The sequence below is a fragment of the Catharus ustulatus genome, chromosome 14, assembly GCF_009819885.2.
Source record: "Catharus ustulatus isolate bCatUst1 chromosome 14, bCatUst1.pri.v2, whole genome shotgun sequence".
NCBI classification, from domain to species: Eukaryota; Metazoa; Chordata; class Aves; order Passeriformes; family Turdidae; genus Catharus; species Catharus ustulatus.
In genome coordinates this window covers 13,029,067-13,048,654 of record NC_046234.1, presented here as the reverse complement: position 1 = coordinate 13,048,654, position 19,588 = coordinate 13,029,067, and the positions used below count along the sequence as shown (strand labels likewise).

Below are 19,588 nucleotides of genomic sequence, written 5' to 3'. Positions count from 1 at the left end.
ACAGGTGACTTTACGGTGTTACTATTTGACGTGAGGTTGTATTTTCTTACCTGAGAAGCCCCACTGCCTTGGATGAGCTCTTTCTGAGAGTAATTGCTAACCTGCAGGAACAGGTATCACACGGAGGAAAGTGTTGCTGGAGGTATTTCCATTCCAAAGATAGCAGGCAGGACTAACAGCCTGCCTTTTGTCCTTTTGTGAAGGAGGACAATCACAAAGATAATTCTCTTGACTATCACATAGCAAGACTGCATGTCAATATGTAAAATTACCTCAAGGAAAGGACTGAGCTGAAAGGTCTTCTTTTTGCTGTGTGATAGCCAATACCTGTATTTCAAAGCCTTTCTGTTAGTCAAAAGCTTCTCAAGAATATGCATTTATGTTATCTTCTGTGAAAAGCTTTTTTTTTAGCAACTAGCCAGAAAGTATAGAACTGGGGGGTTGGGGAAGAAAACCTACCTACCAGTGTCTCTTGGCTGTGCTGAACTCCAGCAATATTGGCACTTGGGGAAGAATTTAAAAATGAAACTGTTACTGAGATTGATGAACCCAGTACAACATATTTGAAAATTACTACTGTACTCACTCCTAGGTTTTATTTTACTCAATTAAAAATGACTCCTTAGTTTCTACTGGCCCCACCTCTGAAATATTTCCTAATAGGAAAGTCATTATGCTCTGACACCTATGTGCTCCCTGATCATTAAGTTTTGATAATTGCATGCTCCCAGTTTTTCATTTTCCCATACTTTATATCTCTTCCCTTTTCCTTGTTGTATCTGTTGTTACGTCTTCCCTCATGTGATACCCCAGGTTTTGTGTTTACAGAGCACTTCAGTTGCTCAAAGACAAGTTGAACGTGTTTGGAAGCTGCCTCTAGGATGGTCAGGGAGGGGGCAGGTAGAGTGATACCTGCCTGATGCATCTTGGAAAGGCTTGGATGTTTGTTTGGCACAAGGCTGCAATGATTCATGGAAAACTGAGATGCTCTGGACCAAAAGTGGAAGCAGAACTGGGGGAATTAGGAGCCCTGGGCCACAAAGCTGTTGCTTACTGTGCTTTGATAACTCTAATGCAAGGCTGGATTTCAGCAGAGATTTTCAGATGGTTGTGTGATTTGAACATCTACAGTGTTTATCAACATTTAGTCCTTTCTTGGTTGCTTTTCTCCTTATTCTATATGGAGCTTGTATTTCAGAATAACCATATTTTCCTCTATGGCAACTTCAGTAATCTCTGACAGATTGATGAGCTCTCAGGGGCTGGAGGGAGACAGTGCTACAAGAAAGACTATCCTGGAGTTTTGGTAGAGAGTAACGTGATTAAGGAGCACATTCCAAGTCTTGAATAAAATCAGCTGCAGTGGAGATTACTGTACCATAGATGCAGAACTGTCAATCTTGCCAAGAGTCATGAAAATGCCTTGATTAATTTTGTGGATGGTGACCTGTGGTTTCCTCTTGAGCAGCTGGAATAACAACACCTTCAAGGCTCAGTGTAGTAGAAGAGCAGTTCTGCAGAACCTTTCCATTTTATTGGTGTATTTTAATTTATTTCTGCCTTATAAGTTCTTCCTACATGCATATGTAAAACTTCCCCATCACTAACTTGATTACTGCATATAATATTAACACTTTGCAGGCTGCAACCTGCTGAAAGGGCCTGAAGCCAAATTTGCTTTCATGTAGTTTCAAGTCTCCACCCATCCTATGAGCATGACTTCGAAGGCTGGAACATTTTGTATTTACAGCATTTTTGCAACTGTTACACAGTGAGGAGATAAATGAGTGACGTGCTTCTTTTGGGTTATGATAGCAGATTGTCCATAGAGGCAAGTAGGAGAGACCTTGCTGCATTTCTCACCTCTGAGACTGCCTTAGAGATGAATCCAGAAGTCCTGAAGTTGGAGGAAAATTGGATTAAGCACCTCATTGAGATTTTGTCAATACAGATCTAATATGATTACATAATTCATAATAGTGTGTATTATTTATTATCATGTTAGTGAACCAAACTCATCGCACGTTACTGAAAACTTTTGATGTTCCCTTTGAATTTTTTTCAGGATTTCCATTTGATGAAAACAAATTTGTGGTTAGAGATCCATGTGGAGGAGATGTGTCCTGGTGGCCTGTTGAGCAGCAACAATGAACATCCCAGTTATGGAGAAAAGCAAAAACTGATAAACAGATCCAGGAAGGATATATAAAATGCCAACTTCTTTTCCCATGAGCAAAACCTCATCACCCTGAAGGGATTGGCAGAGTTGGAAGCAAAATTTGCTTCATGCCTTGATTGCACAAACTGTTGGATGGGGGCCATTAGAACCAGGCAAGCCAGTATTGGCACGAGGCCTCTTCAGCAGGTGATTCCCACACTGTGTTTTGCTATAAACCCTGTCTGCTTCCACAGAAACCTCTCTGAAGCCACAGATGGCCATTTTAGAAACCATTGCCTTTGTAATTTATCCTTGACAACACCATCATTGCCTCTCCATTCTGCCTTCTAAGCAGAAGGGCCACTTCTTGACCTGCCTCCTTGTAGATACACTTCCACCTTGCTTACAGCAGGCTCACACTGAAATAAGACATTTCTCACCAGATGGAGAAGGCTGCCTTGCTTTCATGGGTTACTAGACCAATGACTGATACATATTTTTTTAAGTTAGTGGTAAAGGGTTGGTCTAAGTTGCCTGTAGATCAGTTCAGCACCAAGGAAATTGTTTCACTTTTTATCACTTTGTCTTTAAAGTGAGGTTGATGCTTTCTTAGGCAGAAAGCATTAATTTAAATGTGAACTGTAGGGCTTGATTCTGTTCAGCTGTAAAGGAGAGGATAATTCCTGCAGCTGCAACAGCCAGCATTCTAAGTTTTCTGCCTTGCTTCACCTGCCAGTTTATAGCAGTCCCATCTTTCTGAACCTCTCCTTTAAAGAGTGTAACATACCTGTTGAGTTCTGAATGAGAGTAATTACATGCTGTTGATAGACATTTAAATGGTTTAAGTCATCTTCCTAAGATCTCAAAAGCCAACATGGGGTTTTTTTTCTGTTGTTGGTTGGTCTGTGTGTGTTGGCCTGCCAGGATTTAGTGTGTTCTAAAGTGATTTGCAAAGTGGGTTTTCTGGTCTTTACCTCATACCAGTTGGGAAGGGGAGAGGTAAATGAGCCCCAGCTTTGTCTGCTGAATCGGTTTTGGATGTGTGTGCCAGCTGCCAATATTAGTAAGCATGGCTATCACAGAAGGTAGAGGTTAAGAACAGAATTTACTCATCGTATTCTTAAATAAGCACATCAAACACAATCTGCTGTATCACCAGAGCTGTTTGTGTTAGCTAAGGGCAATACCCAACATCTGATAATAGCACTGGTGCAACCAAATGGAAAACATGGGTATCTCACTGCTGCTAGGAAATGCCAGAATTGTTTGCTGTTAAGATTATAATTAATTTATTTTTAAATTAATTTTTCTTCCCATTGGAGAAGATTCAGTAAGTGGAATTGATAGTAATCCAGGGGTGCTTTCCAAATTAGAAAGATGACGTCAAGCTGCTGGTAAGGAGATGGGATATCTCATCTATGGTAGAGCCAAGCTGGCTCTGGTGTGCTGGCTGATAATTCTGTATTCCTCGGAATTCCAGGAGTGACTGGCTGGCATGGTGCTAGGCTGCTGGGTGCTACCCAGCTGTGAGGAGCCAGCCTCCAGGGATCAAGCTGATGGATCAGCCCCTTGTGAATGCAAGGGGAGCTGCTGAGCTGCTCAGCTAACAGGAGAAACACAGCCCTGTTTCAGGAGGATCCTCTCTGGAGATCCTCAGCTCTCCACTGCTCACCCCTGCATTTATCCCCGCACTGGGATTTTTACTTTTCTCCTTCAGATACAGAAAATGAGTTTCAAATGAAACTTCCGCATATTCAATGTGAGTCAATAAGGCTCCTTTAGTTTACATACAGTTCAGATGGATGGAAGAATAAGGACTAATTTCTCAGTGTCCTTGGTCTGAGTGAGTTTTGTATTGTTCCATAGAGCACCAACCTGAAGTCCTTGGTATTGCAGCTTGGCCACTTTAATTCTGAATTTGCAGGCAGCCTGTAAAGGAGTGTTTTCTTTAATTTTTATTTATTATTTTCTCCCAAAGCCTGTGTCCTGTCAGGACACTACACCTGTACTGGCTTTTTGTTCCCAATATAAGATTATTCTGGCATCTTTCCAGTATCTAAAATAGAAGTTTCCATGAGAATCTGCTGGACAGGGTGATAAAATACAATCTTATTTTACCTTCTCACCTTTCAGATGCTCCCACTCACTCCTGGAGGAGTACCTGTACCTCTACAGCACTCGGTTGGTACTTAACTGATGCCCTAAGGAGTCCCTGTACCAACTAAGAGGTGCTGTACCTCTTAGCTGTGGCTAGGTTGAGACAGGCTGGGTAGCAGTTTGCTAAATGAAAAGTACCCCTAACTTGGACAGAAAAGGGTATTTGTCAAGGTGTGGATCTGAAAGAGCCATGAAAAAGACTGTTTATAAATAGGGGAGAGTAATTATGTGACCAGTCGATCAATCTGTGTCTCCTTGTGTCCGTACACAGAGTGTGCTTTGACCAGTGTCCTCCTGTGTGACCTTATGGAATGCCTGGGGAAGGTCACTGTGACATCCCTTCCCCTAAAGGGTGAAATGTCACAGCCACGCTGGTGGTTGAAGCTTTGGGAGAATCCTTAAGCCCTTCTGTTCAAATTCCTCCTCTGGAGATGACTTGACTTTTATGACCTGCCCTTTCTGTGCCTGTACTTGAAATGTGCGTTCAGAAACAGAAATTTTCATGCTGTTTAACCCTCTAGTGTCCTTTCCTTTACGGCGTCTCCTGAGGCAGGAGGGCAGCGTGGAGCAGGTAGGGGTGGAGCAGGGTGCCGGGCAGGGATAGGTGAGGCAGCCACGGGAGGCACAGCAGCAGCGGGGGAGCCGCTCGGGTCAGGGTCAGTGTTTGATGGGGAGCTGGCAGCCTGGGGGTGGAAGACAGGGAGCAGAGAGTGCGGGTAGAGGAGGGAGAGGGGAAGGAGTGGGGGCACTGGAAGTGAAGGAGGTGGGAGCAGAGAGGCGGCCAGCAGGGCTGCGAGAAGAGCTGGAGAGCAGCGACCGGGACAGCGAGCCCCGGCGGGCTGGCGGCGGGGGAAGTGGGTCGGGGGCGGAGGGCAGGCGGTGTTTAGCAGGGGAAGTGGGCAGGTAGCTGGGCAGGTAGCCGGGCAGGGCTGCTCCCGAGGAAGTGGGCACGGCGGCGAGGGGCGGCCCCGCCGCTCCCATAAAGGGCCGGGCGGCGGCGGGCGGGCAGAGCGAGCGGCTGCGGCGGCACTCATGGGGATGCTCAGCCTGCCCGGCTTCCTGTCCTGCGGGAAGAAGAAGGTGAGGCTGGCCGGGGGCACCCGGCAGGTGCGGGTGCACCTGAGCTGGGGGGCTGTGGAGGTGCCCCGGTGGCCGTAGAGGCGCTCGGGCGAGCGGCGGCTGTGGGCAGGTATGAAGATGTCAGGGCAGGTGAGACACTAACAGGTAGTGGAAGGTGAAGTGAGATGAGCACCTGGCTATGTGTGAAAGGCACTAGGACAGGTGTTTTTTAAAGTGGGCATGCAGGTATGTGCTGATGTGAACATCTGAACGAGTATGGGGGTATCTGGGTATGTGCAGGGGAAGAATAGGAGGATCCTGGAGATGCCCTCAGGAGCTGACAGCACAAAGGACTAAAACTGTCTGTGGAGGTGTCTGGACTCTGGTGGGACCCGCTGTCACAGGTCTGTGCTGTCCTGCCAGGGATCAGCTGGACTAGCAGCACAGCTGGCTGTGCCCACCGTCCAATGGCTCCCATGGAGCCTCCAGCTCCCCAGCTTTCCCAAGGTACGTCTCTGGACAGTGAAATGAGGATATTATTGACTTTCTTGCCTGGTGGGTGATCGCAAGCCTTCCCTCTTCTCTTCCAAGGACTTCAGCTTGACAAATGAGAAAGATGCCCACTCCAGCGACAGCGATGAGAACACAGAGCGTGGAAACTGGTCCAGCAAAGGCGATTACCTGCTGTCCATGGTGGGCTATGCCGTGGGCCTGGGCAACGTCTGGCGCTTTCCCTACCTCACCTACCAGAACGGAGGAGGTACCTGTGCTGCGTGGCAGGGTCGGGTGGGCTCACCTGGCTGTCCCCAGGAGAGAGGAGGGCCAGCTCCAATGGCCAGCTCTGAGACTGGGCATGTTCTGTCAAAGCTGGATGTGGAACTGGGATAGAGCCCGCTCATGGGAAAGGGAGTGAGAGGCATCTGTGTCCTTTTTGGGTACCAGCTGAGAAGGGAAACAGTATTTGGTTTGAATTGCAAATTTCTACCTGAGAATTCCTGAACTCTTCTTGTTTACTCACAACCAACATGTGCCTTTTTGTCCATGTGCCAATATTGTCTACTTATCTAAATAGCTATTCTCCCTTCCCGGTGCTTACCTCCTGGTAAGTTTATGTTATATACCGCACATGGTATGTTTATAGAGAACAGTTGAATCCCCTCAGCACCTTTGTTTTTCTATGCAAACAATCTAAGCTGGAATAATTATCCCAGTTTAGTAATTACCCAGATTAGACACTTGGGAAGTGTGAGACAGAGAGAGCCTCTACCTGCTTACACAATGAACTAGTGGCAAAGCCAAGCAGAGGCACTGGCTTCCTTGGCTTGTATTCCAGAGCTTTATCTACTTGTCAGGCTACCGTTGGTAATTAAAGAGTTCATAAATAGTAACTGCATAGAACTTACTTATATTTGCTCTGCCTAACCGTCATTGAAGTCAAATTCTGGACTGCAAATGCAGTACAGTCCACACAGCTGCACAGAGAACATAAGGAGTCATTCTCAGTACAGATTTTTTATTGGAGTGAGCTTGGCTGGTTTGCATTACTTGCAGTTTTGTTGAAGAAAATTGTGAAAACAAAATAAGTTGTGACGTCGACCCTTGGACTAGACGTTTTTTCTTATCTGCTGCAGCAGAGACTTTGCATTTAAGGCATATTTGTGCTGCTGCTTGCATCCTTTTCTGTGCCCCTTGCCCATGATTGGCATGGTAAAGACAACTGTTACATCCTTGTTTCAAAACACAGGAGTAATCCAGTTAATTCTCTGGGACAATTTGCTTCCTGAAATTACATCAGGTATTTGCAGTTCCTTGCAGAACTGGGTCCTTGATTGCTTTAAAATTCACTGAGAGTGATGAGGCCAGATTCCTGCAGGGCTATTATATTGTGTTTATGAAACTTGTGCTCTCGCTTTCCCTGTCTTCTGAGCACAAAGAAGTGCCAGTCCCTTTCTTAGAACAGGGTGCTCACTGATATCAGGTTAACATGCACTTTTAAATGGACTTGAACAAGAGCCATCCTGAGACGTTGTTTGACACAGGAATCAGCCAACCATAGAAAATAATCTTCATGCTTTGATGTCCAGTAGCTACTTAACAGGGCAATTGCAAAACTCAGCTAAGTACACACAGGAATGGTTCTGTTCCTCTTTAAATTAAAAGCTGAAAGATTAAATAGAAAGTGGACAAGGCTGGTGGTACCTACAGCTGAGCAGTGTTCTTGCTTGTATTAGAGCATATCTTCAATAGGTTTTGTAAAATTAATTTACTCTATAAGAGAAGCCATTATTTTCATATCAGCAATTCTGACAGTCTGTATCTCTTCATTGCAGGTGCTATTTAGTCTTATAGAAAACAGGACTTAGAAACAAATCTCTCTATTTTGAAAAAAAGCCCCTACAGTGGGGTATTTGAGCAGGGGGGAAAAGGAGGAGTATAAAATGTGATGAAACTGTGGTAAATGCTGAAAGATGCATTGTTTTCTCTGTGTGTGTAACTGTGCTTTCTCCCCCCATTTTTTATCTCGTTTTCTCAGGTGCTTTTCTAATCCCATATACCCTGATGTTGGCATTAGCTGGCTTACCCTTATTTTTCATGGAATGTTCCCTTGGGCAGTTTGCCAGTCTAGGGCCAGTTTCTGTCTGGAGAATACTACCATTGTTTCAAGGTTGGTTTTGTTATCTTCTCTGAGATCTTTTAAATTCCAGTAATACACTGTTGTGAATTAATGATTTCTTCATGAAGTTACTAATTCTGAGACACCAATATCCATGTAGCAACTATTCCCAATGTTACAGGGTCAGTGTTATGTTCCCCAGGTACTTCCTCATTATTCAGTTAATAAACAGATGTTGAGTAAAGATTTCCCCAAAAAGGTTCTTGGTTATGCAAGGTTTTATCAATGATTCTTCCAGTATTAAGCAGTACACCACTCTTTGTCCAGCTGTCCCTGTTTTGCTGTGTGAGGGAAAACCTCAGTAAAACAATTGGTGTACTGTGTGCAACAGGTTGAAAATAAATTTTAGAAGTTGACTTTATCGCTGTTTATTTAGGCTTCACATCCAGTGTGGCTTGCAAGGGAATTGTGTGTTGGATGTATTAATTCTGTGTTTGGCTGCCAGTGCAGGCACACAGGTCTGGGTGCTCTGTGCAATATTGTGCACAATCATCCAGCAGCTGCCTCGGGACTCATCTGCTGGTGTGATAAAACAGCCCAGGCTCTGGCTTTGTAAAGTGAGGTGCCTCTTGTGATAAGAGAAATCTCTGCACACTGTAGTGATAGTTTGTCTCCGTGAGGGTTTGTAGCTCATAGTGAGATTTGTTTGGAAACAATTAACCATGTGCTTTACTCACACCTGTCCATCACAGCCCTGTACCATGGGTGTAAAGGACTGTGCAATGGTTTTGTTTGTCTCAGGAGTTAATGTAGGAACAAGGAAGTTTCCTTCTGATGCAACAAGAATTTGCTTGTCACCTACAGAAATTGGTTGCCCCAACATTTACTCTTTTTGTTTGTCTCTATTCTGCAGCACAAGAACCTTTCATGAAAGCAGTGTGTTTATCTCTAAAACAAAGAAACAAAGAAAACCTTCAAAACAAAAGTTTTTCAACACAGCATATAATTTATGTGTCTGTGAAGACAAACTTATAATTTCTAAGATGATTAGTGCAGTTTGTCAGGCTTTCCCAAACTCACAGAACAAAACTCATTTTAAAAAGGGGGAGAACAGTAATATTGCCAAGATTTACTGTAGTTTAAAGCATTCATTACAGTGGAATCTTTAAAGTGGCTTGGGCAGTCCTAGTACAGTTTGTTTTATTTTACTAAGTTTCCCTCTCAATAGGGAGAGAACAAAATACTGAATTTCTCCTTCAGACTTTGCAAATAGTCCAATTTTTCTATGAGCCTGATCCAAACTCTATTTCAAAACCATGTTTGAGAGTGTCAGTTTGGATCATATCCATCATTTCATGGGTTAAAAATTTCACCGTTTGTTTGCGGTTAAAAAATATTTTAAAATGAAACAAAAACCAGCTTCAAGTTCTTCCCAAGTAGCCTTTGACAAGTCAAGTGAAGGTTGTTTTGTTGGGGGTTTTTTTGTTTTGGTGGGGGTTTTTTGCAAACCTGAATTTGGGGTGGTTGAGACATTGTGTTTTTCTCTTTCCTAGGAGTGGGCATCACAATGGTCATCATCTCAGCATTTGTGACAATCTACTACAACGTTATCATTGCTTATGCGCTCTACTACTTATTTGCCTCATTTCAAAAAGTGCTGCCATGGTCAGATTGCTTTTCCTGGGCTGATGAATTCTGCAGCAAGACACGAATAAGTATGTTACTTACCAGATAGAGTTTAATATTATTGGTTTTGGTAACTGGACTGTTTTTTTCGGGATGAAAGTATAGGAGCAGGACAGCTACCCATGGCTTCAAAAGTCCTTCCTGGAGTTTTGCATTTGAACACAGAGGAGTGATGCTTATCCACTTTCCTGCCACCAGTTCTGGGTGCTTGGGAAATCTGCAGAGAACTCAGCTGAAATCATCTTGTTGGATCTTTTTTTAAAACCTCAGCTTTTCTCTACTACATACAATCCCTGGAAATAGTGCATTCCCATTTCATCAGGCTTCATGGCAAAAAAATACCTTCCTTTCATGAACCAAACTACTTTATTGAGGCTTTTTCACCCCTTGCCTCCCCTGTGGCAATGGTAATCCTAAGCACCACTGAGGCAGCGGTTTCACACTTCATTAACTCTTTAGAATATATCTCTACACTATTGTTCTTGTGTTTGGCAGCAGATGTAGGGCCAAACACTTGTTATCTCACCAGTTTCCATACCACACCAGTTTAAGGCAAAAGGTGAAGTTGGTGAGGTAATTACCAGTTAGCAGCTGGAAATGTCTTGCCAGGTAACCAGTGATTATTAAAATAACAAGGACAGGTCAGGATGGATTACATTGTTTACTGTATTAATGTAAATATATCTCAGCCATGTATCTGAAAATCTCTTCTATGATGCTTTATGTAACAAAAAGTTGATGATTATTTATTGGCAAAACAAAAAATATTTCGGCACGTAATTTTTAAGTTTTGAGGGAACACAAAACTGAACTGAAGAAGCTGTCCTGAAATATGCTTCAACAAGAATTTCCAGTAAATGCCGATATATATGCAGATAAAGTGTTTTTTATTGTATGTTCTGGCAAAAAATTCCCAACCCTGGTTTCCATTCCTCTAATCCTGCTCCAAGTAAAATATTTAAAGTGCTCTAATAAGCCCTCTGCCACAATAAGATGAATACCAGATGATCCATGTGTCACCTGGGTTTGGGACAAAGGTTTTCATAGAGTAACCATGGCTACAATTCTAACTATGCTCAGTTCTGATTTTTTATGAGTATTCTTGAGGAAAGTAAAACAGATTCTTGGTGTTTAGATTTACAGTCAAGTAGTGAAGTCACAGCTGCAAATGACATTTCAGGTTTGTTTCTAAATATTTTTAGCAGGCAAACTGAAGCTGTAATTGCTTAGGAAACATATTCAGATTGTATCAGTCTGATTTTTTTTTTTTTAATTAATAATCATCCCAGTGTTAATGATTCCTTTTTCTTGATTTCAGTAAGTGACTGCAACGCAACCTTGGGTGGGGAAATCGTTCATGCAAACCACTCAGTCATCGCAAGCTACAATCTCACATGTCTAAATGGCACCATAAACTACAAACCAGTGCAATTTCCCAGTGAACAATACTGGAAGTAAGTAAATACTTTAAAGAAATTTCTGAAAATACCTTTTTATTCATTGTGGTTTTGGATGTATCTTTTATTTTTGTCTTATCTTGCAGTCCAGAAAAAAATCTAGTCAAGGGATTTGGGCATCCAAATCACTAGAGAGGGGACTTAAAATTTAATTGATAAGTTTAACCTTTAGAAGAGAAATTATGTATGAAAGAGAATAAAGTAGGTCAAGCTTTAACCAACTGAAAAATACTCCAATTTAAAGAAGTCCTCTTACCTGGAGTCGTGATAGGCATTACGTGGCATCTTTCCATATAGCATATACTTCTATTTTTCTCAGGAGTTACTGTGTAAAATATATTCACCTTATTCTGAATCTGGGCCTGTTGTGAAATTGCCATTTCTTTATAGCCCCATGGTCTCAATTTGCCTCAGGTTCCCTGGGTTCCTGGAAACTGATTCTTATGGGCTCTTCTCTTCCTGTCAGAATTTCATGATTAACACAGAATATCTTAGGTGGGCCTTACAGGAGATGCATGGAGAGATGAGAGCTGGTAGGCTTCAAAAGAGGGGAAAATGCAGTGAAATGTGCAATTTCTCAATGCCAATCGTGCAATTCTAACTGCACACTCTTGGAAGGGGCTGCAGTCTCGTCACGGCTGCACACACCAGCTCACCTTTTCCTGGGAAGTAGCTGAAGAGGAGAGGTGTGTGTGGTGTGTGTGCTGCAGCCCCTCCTCACCAGAGCATCCTGTGCTTTCAGCAAAGTGGCTCTGCAGCGCTCGAGTGGGCTGGACGAGACCGGCACGATCGTCTGGTACCTGGCTCTCTGCCTCCTCCTGTCCTGGATAATTGTTGCAGCTGCCCTGTTTAAAGGAATAAAATCTTCTGGGAAGGTATGTTGGGAAGAGCAAGGACATGACTTTTGGCCTGATTCTGCCCTTCCAATGTCAGCTGGATCCAGGGAAGTTTAGCACAAGGCAGTCCTAACACTCCCCCTCTGCTGGGCTCAGCATCTGGCTTCCCTCCTGCTCCTGGGCTGCATAACTGTTACATAAAATATGAGTAAGGTGCTGATTACACAGCCATTACTTAACACCTGGGCCTCAACTCCACCAGGCTGCCCTGTATTTTGGGATCTTGCTGTCATGCCAGTGGTTCCAGCTGAGTTTGAGCAGTTGCCTGGGCTGCGTGATGGAAGCGTGCGTGTGATGGCACACACGGGCACACGCCCTGGGAACACCCGGTGATTATTTGGCACTTCCAGTCTGGTTGAGATGTTTGGACAATACAGGTCAGGCCCTGTGAACAGATGCGTGTGCGCAGGTTCCTGCCACGTTGTGAAATCTTGTTTGTTCCCAAGAGCTGAAATGATTTTTAGGGACAAGGTGCTTAGATGCTTGTTTTCAGAAACTGCCTCTGCTGAGCTCCCATTTCCACAAGCTGCAGCAGGAGTTCTGTCAGGAGTTCTTCTTGGGCTAGGCTAACTTCAGGCAGGCTGAATTTCATCCTTCCTCACATGAGACCCTTTTCTTGGTTTTGTTTCTACCTCCTCATGCTCTTTACTCGACTTTATGTTGCATCTCCATCACTTACTTCTTCAGCCTCAGTTGCCTTTGTTCTTTTGTTCACCTTTTCTGCATAGATTTTTTTTTCCCCCTTTTTCCTTCTGTCATTGTGCCTTTCTCTGATTCCTTGCTGCCTGCTTTCCTCTGCTCAGTGTGATGTCTCCTCCTGTTTTGCTTTCTATGTGGAGCTTTCTGCCTTTGTGTCAGTGCTTTGGGGTGGAGTATCTGTGCTTTCCCAGCCTCAGTTATTTGGCTGCATGGCTCCCCTTAAACTCATGTTCTTTGGGTTCCTGGAAGTTGGCTCTTCCTGTTGTCACTTCTTTTCTGGCACAAAGCAATCCTCTTTGGAGAGGAAGTTGAGACTTGGAAGAATCTAGCTGGGCAGGAACAAGACAGATGAAAAGCAGAGGGAATTGTCCATTCTAGACAAGCATGAAGGAGGTCTTCAGAAATGTCAGACTCACCACATGATGGTGCAATGCTCTGGCTTGGTGGAACCAGCAGTACTGGGTAAATTACCTGTCTGCATAACCCTGAAACTGAGACTCATGAAACCAGAGTATTGTTGAGTGTAGCCTGTGTGACCATAACTCTACTGCTGGCCTTGGTCCCATTGTGTTCAGTGATCAAACAGCAACACAATAGATCTGTGTCTGAGAGAACCTAAAAGTTCTTGTTGCTGTAAAGAAAGCTTCCAGAACATCTTCCAGAACATTGACTTCTTTTTTTTTTTTTTTTTTTTTTTTTTTTTTTTTGTGGTGGGGAGTAGCAGGGAGCTCATCAGGAGATAATTCCACCCTGGTCATCTAGTTTTTCCTGGCTTTCAGTTTGCACTTGCTAGAAGCACTACTTAGCAAGAGATGTCTGGGGTACTTGTCCAGACCTTGCTACAGCAATAAATCATGTCAGAAAAATGCATTTCTGAAACTGGTCAAGTGCAATCTGAAATGTGGATGTGTGGCTTGAGCCTTCTGCTTCTGCTGGAATGCAGCTCCAGAACTGGCTAAGCCAGATGGTTTGGTGGTTGGCATGTGTTCACTTCCCTGGCTGCCTGTTTTTCTTTTGTACCAGCAGACCTTAGCCTAAAGTCTGTGCAGTCCTCCTGCATGAGGTCTGTGGATCCCATCACACCTATCTCTCTGCAGGTTGTCTACTTCACTGCACTCTTCCCATACGTCATCCTGCTCATCCTGTTGGTGCGAGGTGCCACCCTGGAAGGTGCTTTGGATGGCATTGAATACTACATTGGGAGCCAGTCCAACATCACTAAGCTGATGGAGGCAGAGGTGAGAGGTAGTGTCAGCCCCACAAGTGTGACACACTTCCCTTGTTATGTGGGCTTGCTTCTTTTTTTTTCCCTCAATCAGGCGCTTCAGGTCCTGCTCTGTATTTTGTATCAGCAGCTGGTTGTGTAGAAAGTCTAAGCCCCTATTCCAGCTACTCTCAGACTGAAAGGCAGTCATGCTTTTCCCTCTCCCTGCCACACAGGTGATGACAACTGTACTATTTCCTCTAAACAGTTCTTGGGGATCATGCTGGAGTTTCATCTTAGCAAGACCTGCTGAGAAAGTTACTGCTGATAATTTTAAGGGACTTTGTCATCAGGGAAGGGATCCCTGAGTTTGAAATTCAGGCTATGCCTTGTCTGGGAAATTATCTTGGGTAATTAGATGGACCAGGAAGGGCACCTCATGCAATGGAAACCAGGGCTTTTTTTGTACTGGCTTATGTCAATATTATTGCAGTTTTATCAAAATCAAGGGTGAAGTGTGATATTTATTTCTAATACTTCCGTGAGTGCTTGGCACCAGCTGAGGGGCTACATCAGAGGCAGATGTGGTTTATCTGGGCAATGTTGTGTCTGGCTCACACAAGTGGGCGGGTACATGGAAATTCTCACTCCTGCAGCCAGTCCTGGTTATCCTTATTTGTTGGCTCTGTGCAAAGATTCATATCTCAACAACCCACCTATGTGAACAAATTGAATCTCTTCTTCAGGGTTAGCCCAATAATATTTAAGTATTCAGCAATATGACCTTTGAGACTTTTTAAAGATTTAAGTATTCTCTATAACCTTTGGAGATCATAGAGATCCTGTTTGTGATTGGGACTGCAAGGTCACCAGTGTGCTATATCATATCCTCTCTAAAATTCATGTGAAATAGAATTAGATATACAGTCTGAATTAAAAAAAATACCCTTGAACTTCAATAGACTTAAATGTTTATGATAAGTAACAGTAATTCTTATGTTGGTTTTTTTGGTAGGTTTGGAAAGATGCAGCCACTCAGATATTTTACTCCCTGTCCGTGGCATGGGGTGGGCTTGTTGCTTTGTCTTCATACAACAAGTTCCACAACAACTGCTACTCAGATGCCATTCTAGTTTGTGTGACCAACTGTGTGACCAGTGTGTTTGCTGGGTTTGCAATATTCTCCATCCTGGGACACATGGCATTTGTGTCCAAGAGACCTGTCTCAGAGGTCGTGGACTCAGGTAGGCTGATGGTCACAATGTTGGTACTGGGACTTGCATTGGCTGAGGCATGACAGTAACATCCTTCTTTCCACTGCTTTGCAGGGTTTGACCTGGCCTTTGTAGCCTACCCAGAGGCTCTCTCCAAGTTACCAGTTTCTCCTCTGTGGTCCTTTTTGTTTTTCTTCATGCTTCTGCTTTTGGGTCTTGATTCCCAGTTTGCCAGCATAGGTGAGTGGATTTGAAGTGGCTCATGGCTTTTCAAATGGCCATTACCTTTCTTAATTGTGCTGCTCTGACTCCCTACTTCTTCCTTTGCAGAAACACTTACAACCACCATTCAAGATATAAGCCCCAGAGTGATGAAAAAATTAAGAGTGCCTGTGACCCTGGGTCTGTGTGCAGTGCTCTTTCTTCTTGGGCTTGTCTGTGTTACTCAGGTAAGAAATTAAGTTTTCTTGGTAGTGAATTTAGTTATTCTGCAAGTGGTGAACTCAAATCAAGATATCCTTTCCAACTGTTCCTGTCTTTGTGGATCAGTCTTAAAGACCCTTGGATTTTGATAGTGTGCCTGGACATGCAAGTAAGCAATTCCCAGGGGAAGCTCGAAGAACTTAAGGTTTTCTGTGTTTGTTGAACTAAGACATGCTTTTAAATGGAAGCCTTTACAGAGCCTTTGTACTGGCAGCCTGATTTATGGTTCCTCAGTTCAGGGATTTATTTGTGTAGTCACAAGTACATGCATACAACATGTCCACAGCACAGTGAGTACTGCTAATAGAGGCTTATGGTATCTTTTTGTTCAAAACTCACAACCAAACGGGACAGGAATTGAGGAATGGCTTATTCATGTAATAAAAACCCATTAGCTCATGAGCATCTGTAGATTGCATGGTTACTTCTCCTGCATGTATGTATGTATATAAATAGACATACAGAAAAGGAATTTTAAGTATACTGTGTACTATTTCTTGAGGCAACTGCTTTAGGGTATAAAGGTTCACTGCAATTACTCCATCTAGAAATGCAGATTTATGTGATTGTGGTGAGTAGACAGTTGCACAGTCAAGCAAAACATGTAAGTCATGAAATAGGGTGGCGGGGAAGTTTGCAAGGGATTTAGGACATAAGAGTGTGAAATGGCTCAGAGATGGTTTCCTGCTCTGTGATCCTCTGTTGCATGCTGGTGTTTAAAGCTGTGGTCAGCCCCATGGAGAAGTCATGCATGTAGGAGGATAGAAGCCTCCCAGAACTGATAACTGATATAGCTATTGGTGTAGTTCAGCATAAAAACTTCAGCACCAAATTTATTCCTGTAAACTCCAAATTTAAATCTCGCTCTCATCTGTTTATATATGCTCTGCATATACATAGATCTTGATCTTAGTACCTGTAGTATTTTGTTAGATGTGCTTTTCAGCTTTACATAGAGAGATTTGAAGAAAATAATATTCACAAATCTGTACTTGATCTGGAGAGCTGTGAACTTAAAAACTCAGAGTTGTGATTAGTTAAATTGTCTTGAACAAATGCATCTTATTTTGTGTAAGTATGTTACTACTCAAATTTTAACCTCTAATGTTTGTTCTGCAGGCAGGAATTTACTGGGTGAACCTAATAGATCACTTCTGTGCTGGATGGGGAATCCTTATTTCAGCTGTCCTGGAGATAATCGGCATCGTCTACATTTACGGTAAATGATTTGCATTGAAAATACATAAGTAAACTAAGCAATCCCAGGCACAGTGTATATCATAGGGTGGTTTTGGGGTGGAAGGGACTTGAAAGATCACACTGTTCCAACCCCCTGCCATGAGCAGAACCTTCCATCAGACCAGTTTTTTCAAAGCTCCATCCAGCCTGGCCTTGAGCAGTGTCAGGGTTATGAAATACTGATTACTGCAATAGAAAATTGATAAGTTTACAGTCTGAACAATATAAGAATAAAAACAAAATCAGTAAGTTTACAGTCTGAACAATATAATAATAAAAACTTTAATAAATAACTCAGAACTGGAGAAACTGTCCTTGATCATTGCCTTTATTTGATCACTTTTGACTAACCTCACCTGCAAGGGAGGTACCTCCTTTACAGTGAGCCCCATTGTCTTCCAACAGGAGGAAACAGGTTCATTGAAGACATTGAAATGATGATTGGAAAGAAGAGCTGTATGTTCTGGATGTGGTGGAGACTGTGCTGGTTTTTCATCACTCCTGTGCTGTTAATGGTGCGTGCACATGACTGGGTTGCGTTAGTGGGACAGAACTTGGTCACTTAATATTGAAGAGGTTTCTGTGTGGAGATTCAGGGCTGACTGCCCAGGCTCTGTATAAAGATGGGCATAGCTGTGCCAGTGAAGTGAGCTATGGGCTGTCTCTGCTTTCTGATACATTCCCTCCTTTGATCCTCTCCAGCAGAGGCTGGAGCTTGACATCAGTTGCTAGTGAGCTGGGTCTACACTCACAAGGTCTAACACAGAGCAACTAGATCTTCTGCCTTGGCAGCTGGATTATCTTAATTTCAGACTGAGATTGGTTTAAAAACCTTTTGAGGGGAGTCCCATTTTTGGGTCAGATGATCTGCTGTTCCCCTGTCTAACTGGGACCTTTTAATGTCCTGTTGCATATCTGGTTTTTGTTACACCGTATTTATAATTGTGAGTGTAGACAGTTGGATTATATTACTGTGACAGAATTTATTAACATCCCCAATCCAGGAGCAGTGGCAAGTCACTCTGGCCAACACATTACCTGTGATCTGTCCAGACTATTGCTTAGAAAATGCTGCTTAAAACTATCCAATTTCTGAAGCAATATTTGCCAATTTCTAATCATAGCTTCTTTCCCATATTCCTGTAAATAATGGAACACAGGAATGTAAAAGGCGTATAGAGAAAGGTACTGGACTCAGCCAGCAACATATGTATTATTCAACATAAGATTTTAAGAGAACCCAGAGATCAAATTATGTTTAAACACAGATATACTTAGTGCATCTCGCTGTCATTTTTCAGTCCTGCCCTTCAGTCTTGCTGTTTGGTGATGACTGAACATCAAATCCTGCACAACTGTTCTCACACTCAAAGCAAGATGGAACAGTGCAGAACTTGTAAACAGCCCTTCTTTTTATTAAGCCAACTTGGAAGCAGTGCAAATTCAATGTTGCTGGAAACCTGCTTTTGTCCCTTATTGTTTTTGCTGTTTTTTCTAGGCTATTTTGGTCTGGTCTTTGATCACATTTTCACGTCCCACTTATGGCTCAGTGTCATACCCAAACTGGGGAACTGCTGTTGGCTGGTGCATGATCATCTTCTGTGTCATCTGGATTCCTGTTGTTGCTATTGTAAAAATACTTAAAGCTGAAGGAAATCTTGTTCAGGTAAGGGCAAAAAAACCCCACTGTCATTGCCTCAAATCTGAATTTCTTTGGTGTTATCAGGACCATCTGTGCTTTCTTCTCCAACACATCTACTACTTTGACATGTTTTTCAACTGGATTTTTAGACCAAAACATTAACTCTGGTAGTTGCATCAAAGTCATGTTTTGATGAGAAGATAAAGTCTAATTTTCTGGGAGTGCACACACACAGCATTCAAGAGAGATTTTTCATCAGTTCTATTGCTATTCCAACTCTTTTAAATTCTCTGAAGAATTTCTATTGCTTTCTCTCCCCATATAATTTTCTGGAGTTTTGCCTCCCGCTCCTCACAGAGTAAGCAACAGATCTGAGATATTCTTCTCTTGGTGAGCTTTCCCAAACAGTTTTGGTCACAGCTTTCCCTGTTCTTTGACTTCAATGTCCAGAACCCAACCGACCCCAAAGATATTTGGAACTATTTTAAACAACTTTGGTGATTTTCCATTTGTTGAGTTGCAGTGCAGTTCTAGAGTTATAATTTTACTGAATTTTAAAAGTAGCCTGGACTACAGTGAGACATGAAATCTCTTGGTTTTGTTTGGCAGCGCATTGTCAGCTGCTGCCGGCCTGCAGCAAACTGGGGCCCCTACCTGGAATGTCACCGAGGAGAACGATACAGCCACGTTGTGGATTCCAAGAAGCAAAGGGAGCACGAGATTCCCACTGTGTCTGCTGCTGTGTACAAGGAGCAATGTATATGATGTGTATAATGGCTGCTTGGATGACTGTTTTTTAGCACATATGCGGGTTTTGTCTTTTTATATTCGAAAGGGACTAGGCAAAAAAAAAGGAAAAAAAAAGGGAAAATCAACACCCCTGCCCTTTAAAATCCAGCCCCTAAATGAAAGTAAGTCATGTTATTTATTTTAAGTGCTTTAGTGTTTGGGGAGGAACACATCAATTAGGCACTGAATATCTCACCAGGTACGTAGTTTGAGAGGGTGGGATAATGCATTGCAGGCTCCCAGGCTGCTGGACTGGGCATGCTTAACCCCATCCAACTGGTATCCAGCTGG

At 43.0% G+C, this 19,588-nt stretch overlaps 1 protein-coding gene across 1 annotated transcript; it reads left to right on the top strand.

Moving 5' to 3' along the window:
• The first annotated feature begins 5,345 nt into the window (after positions 1-5,345).
• On the top strand, positions 5,346-19,273 carry SLC6A14 (solute carrier family 6 member 14). Its single transcript, XM_033072593.1, has 14 exons — positions 5,346-5,395; positions 5,966-6,134; positions 7,908-8,039; positions 9,542-9,703; positions 10,993-11,128; positions 11,874-12,006; positions 13,824-13,964; positions 14,946-15,174; positions 15,259-15,384; positions 15,475-15,593; positions 16,747-16,846; positions 17,272-17,381; positions 18,365-18,532; positions 19,118-19,273. The coding sequence occupies exons 1-14, from the start codon at positions 5,348-5,350 to the stop codon at positions 19,271-19,273; spliced, it is 1,929 nt and encodes a 642-aa protein (XP_032928484.1). The 5' UTR covers positions 5,346-5,347.
• The last annotated feature ends 315 nt before the right edge of the window (positions 19,274-19,588 follow it).

Coding starts and splice junctions, on each gene's coding strand:
- SLC6A14 (XM_033072593.1), top strand. CDS start 5,348: ATGGGGATGCTCAGCCTGCCCGGCTTCCTGTCCTGCGGGAAGAAGAAG. Junction 9,704..10,992: donor CTGCAGCAAGACACGAATAA/GTATGTTACTTA, acceptor TCTTGATTTCAG/TAAGTGACTGCAACGCAACC. Junction 18,533..19,117: donor CTGAAGGAAATCTTGTTCAG/GTAAGGGCAAAA, acceptor TTTGTTTGGCAG/CGCATTGTCAGCTGCTGCCG.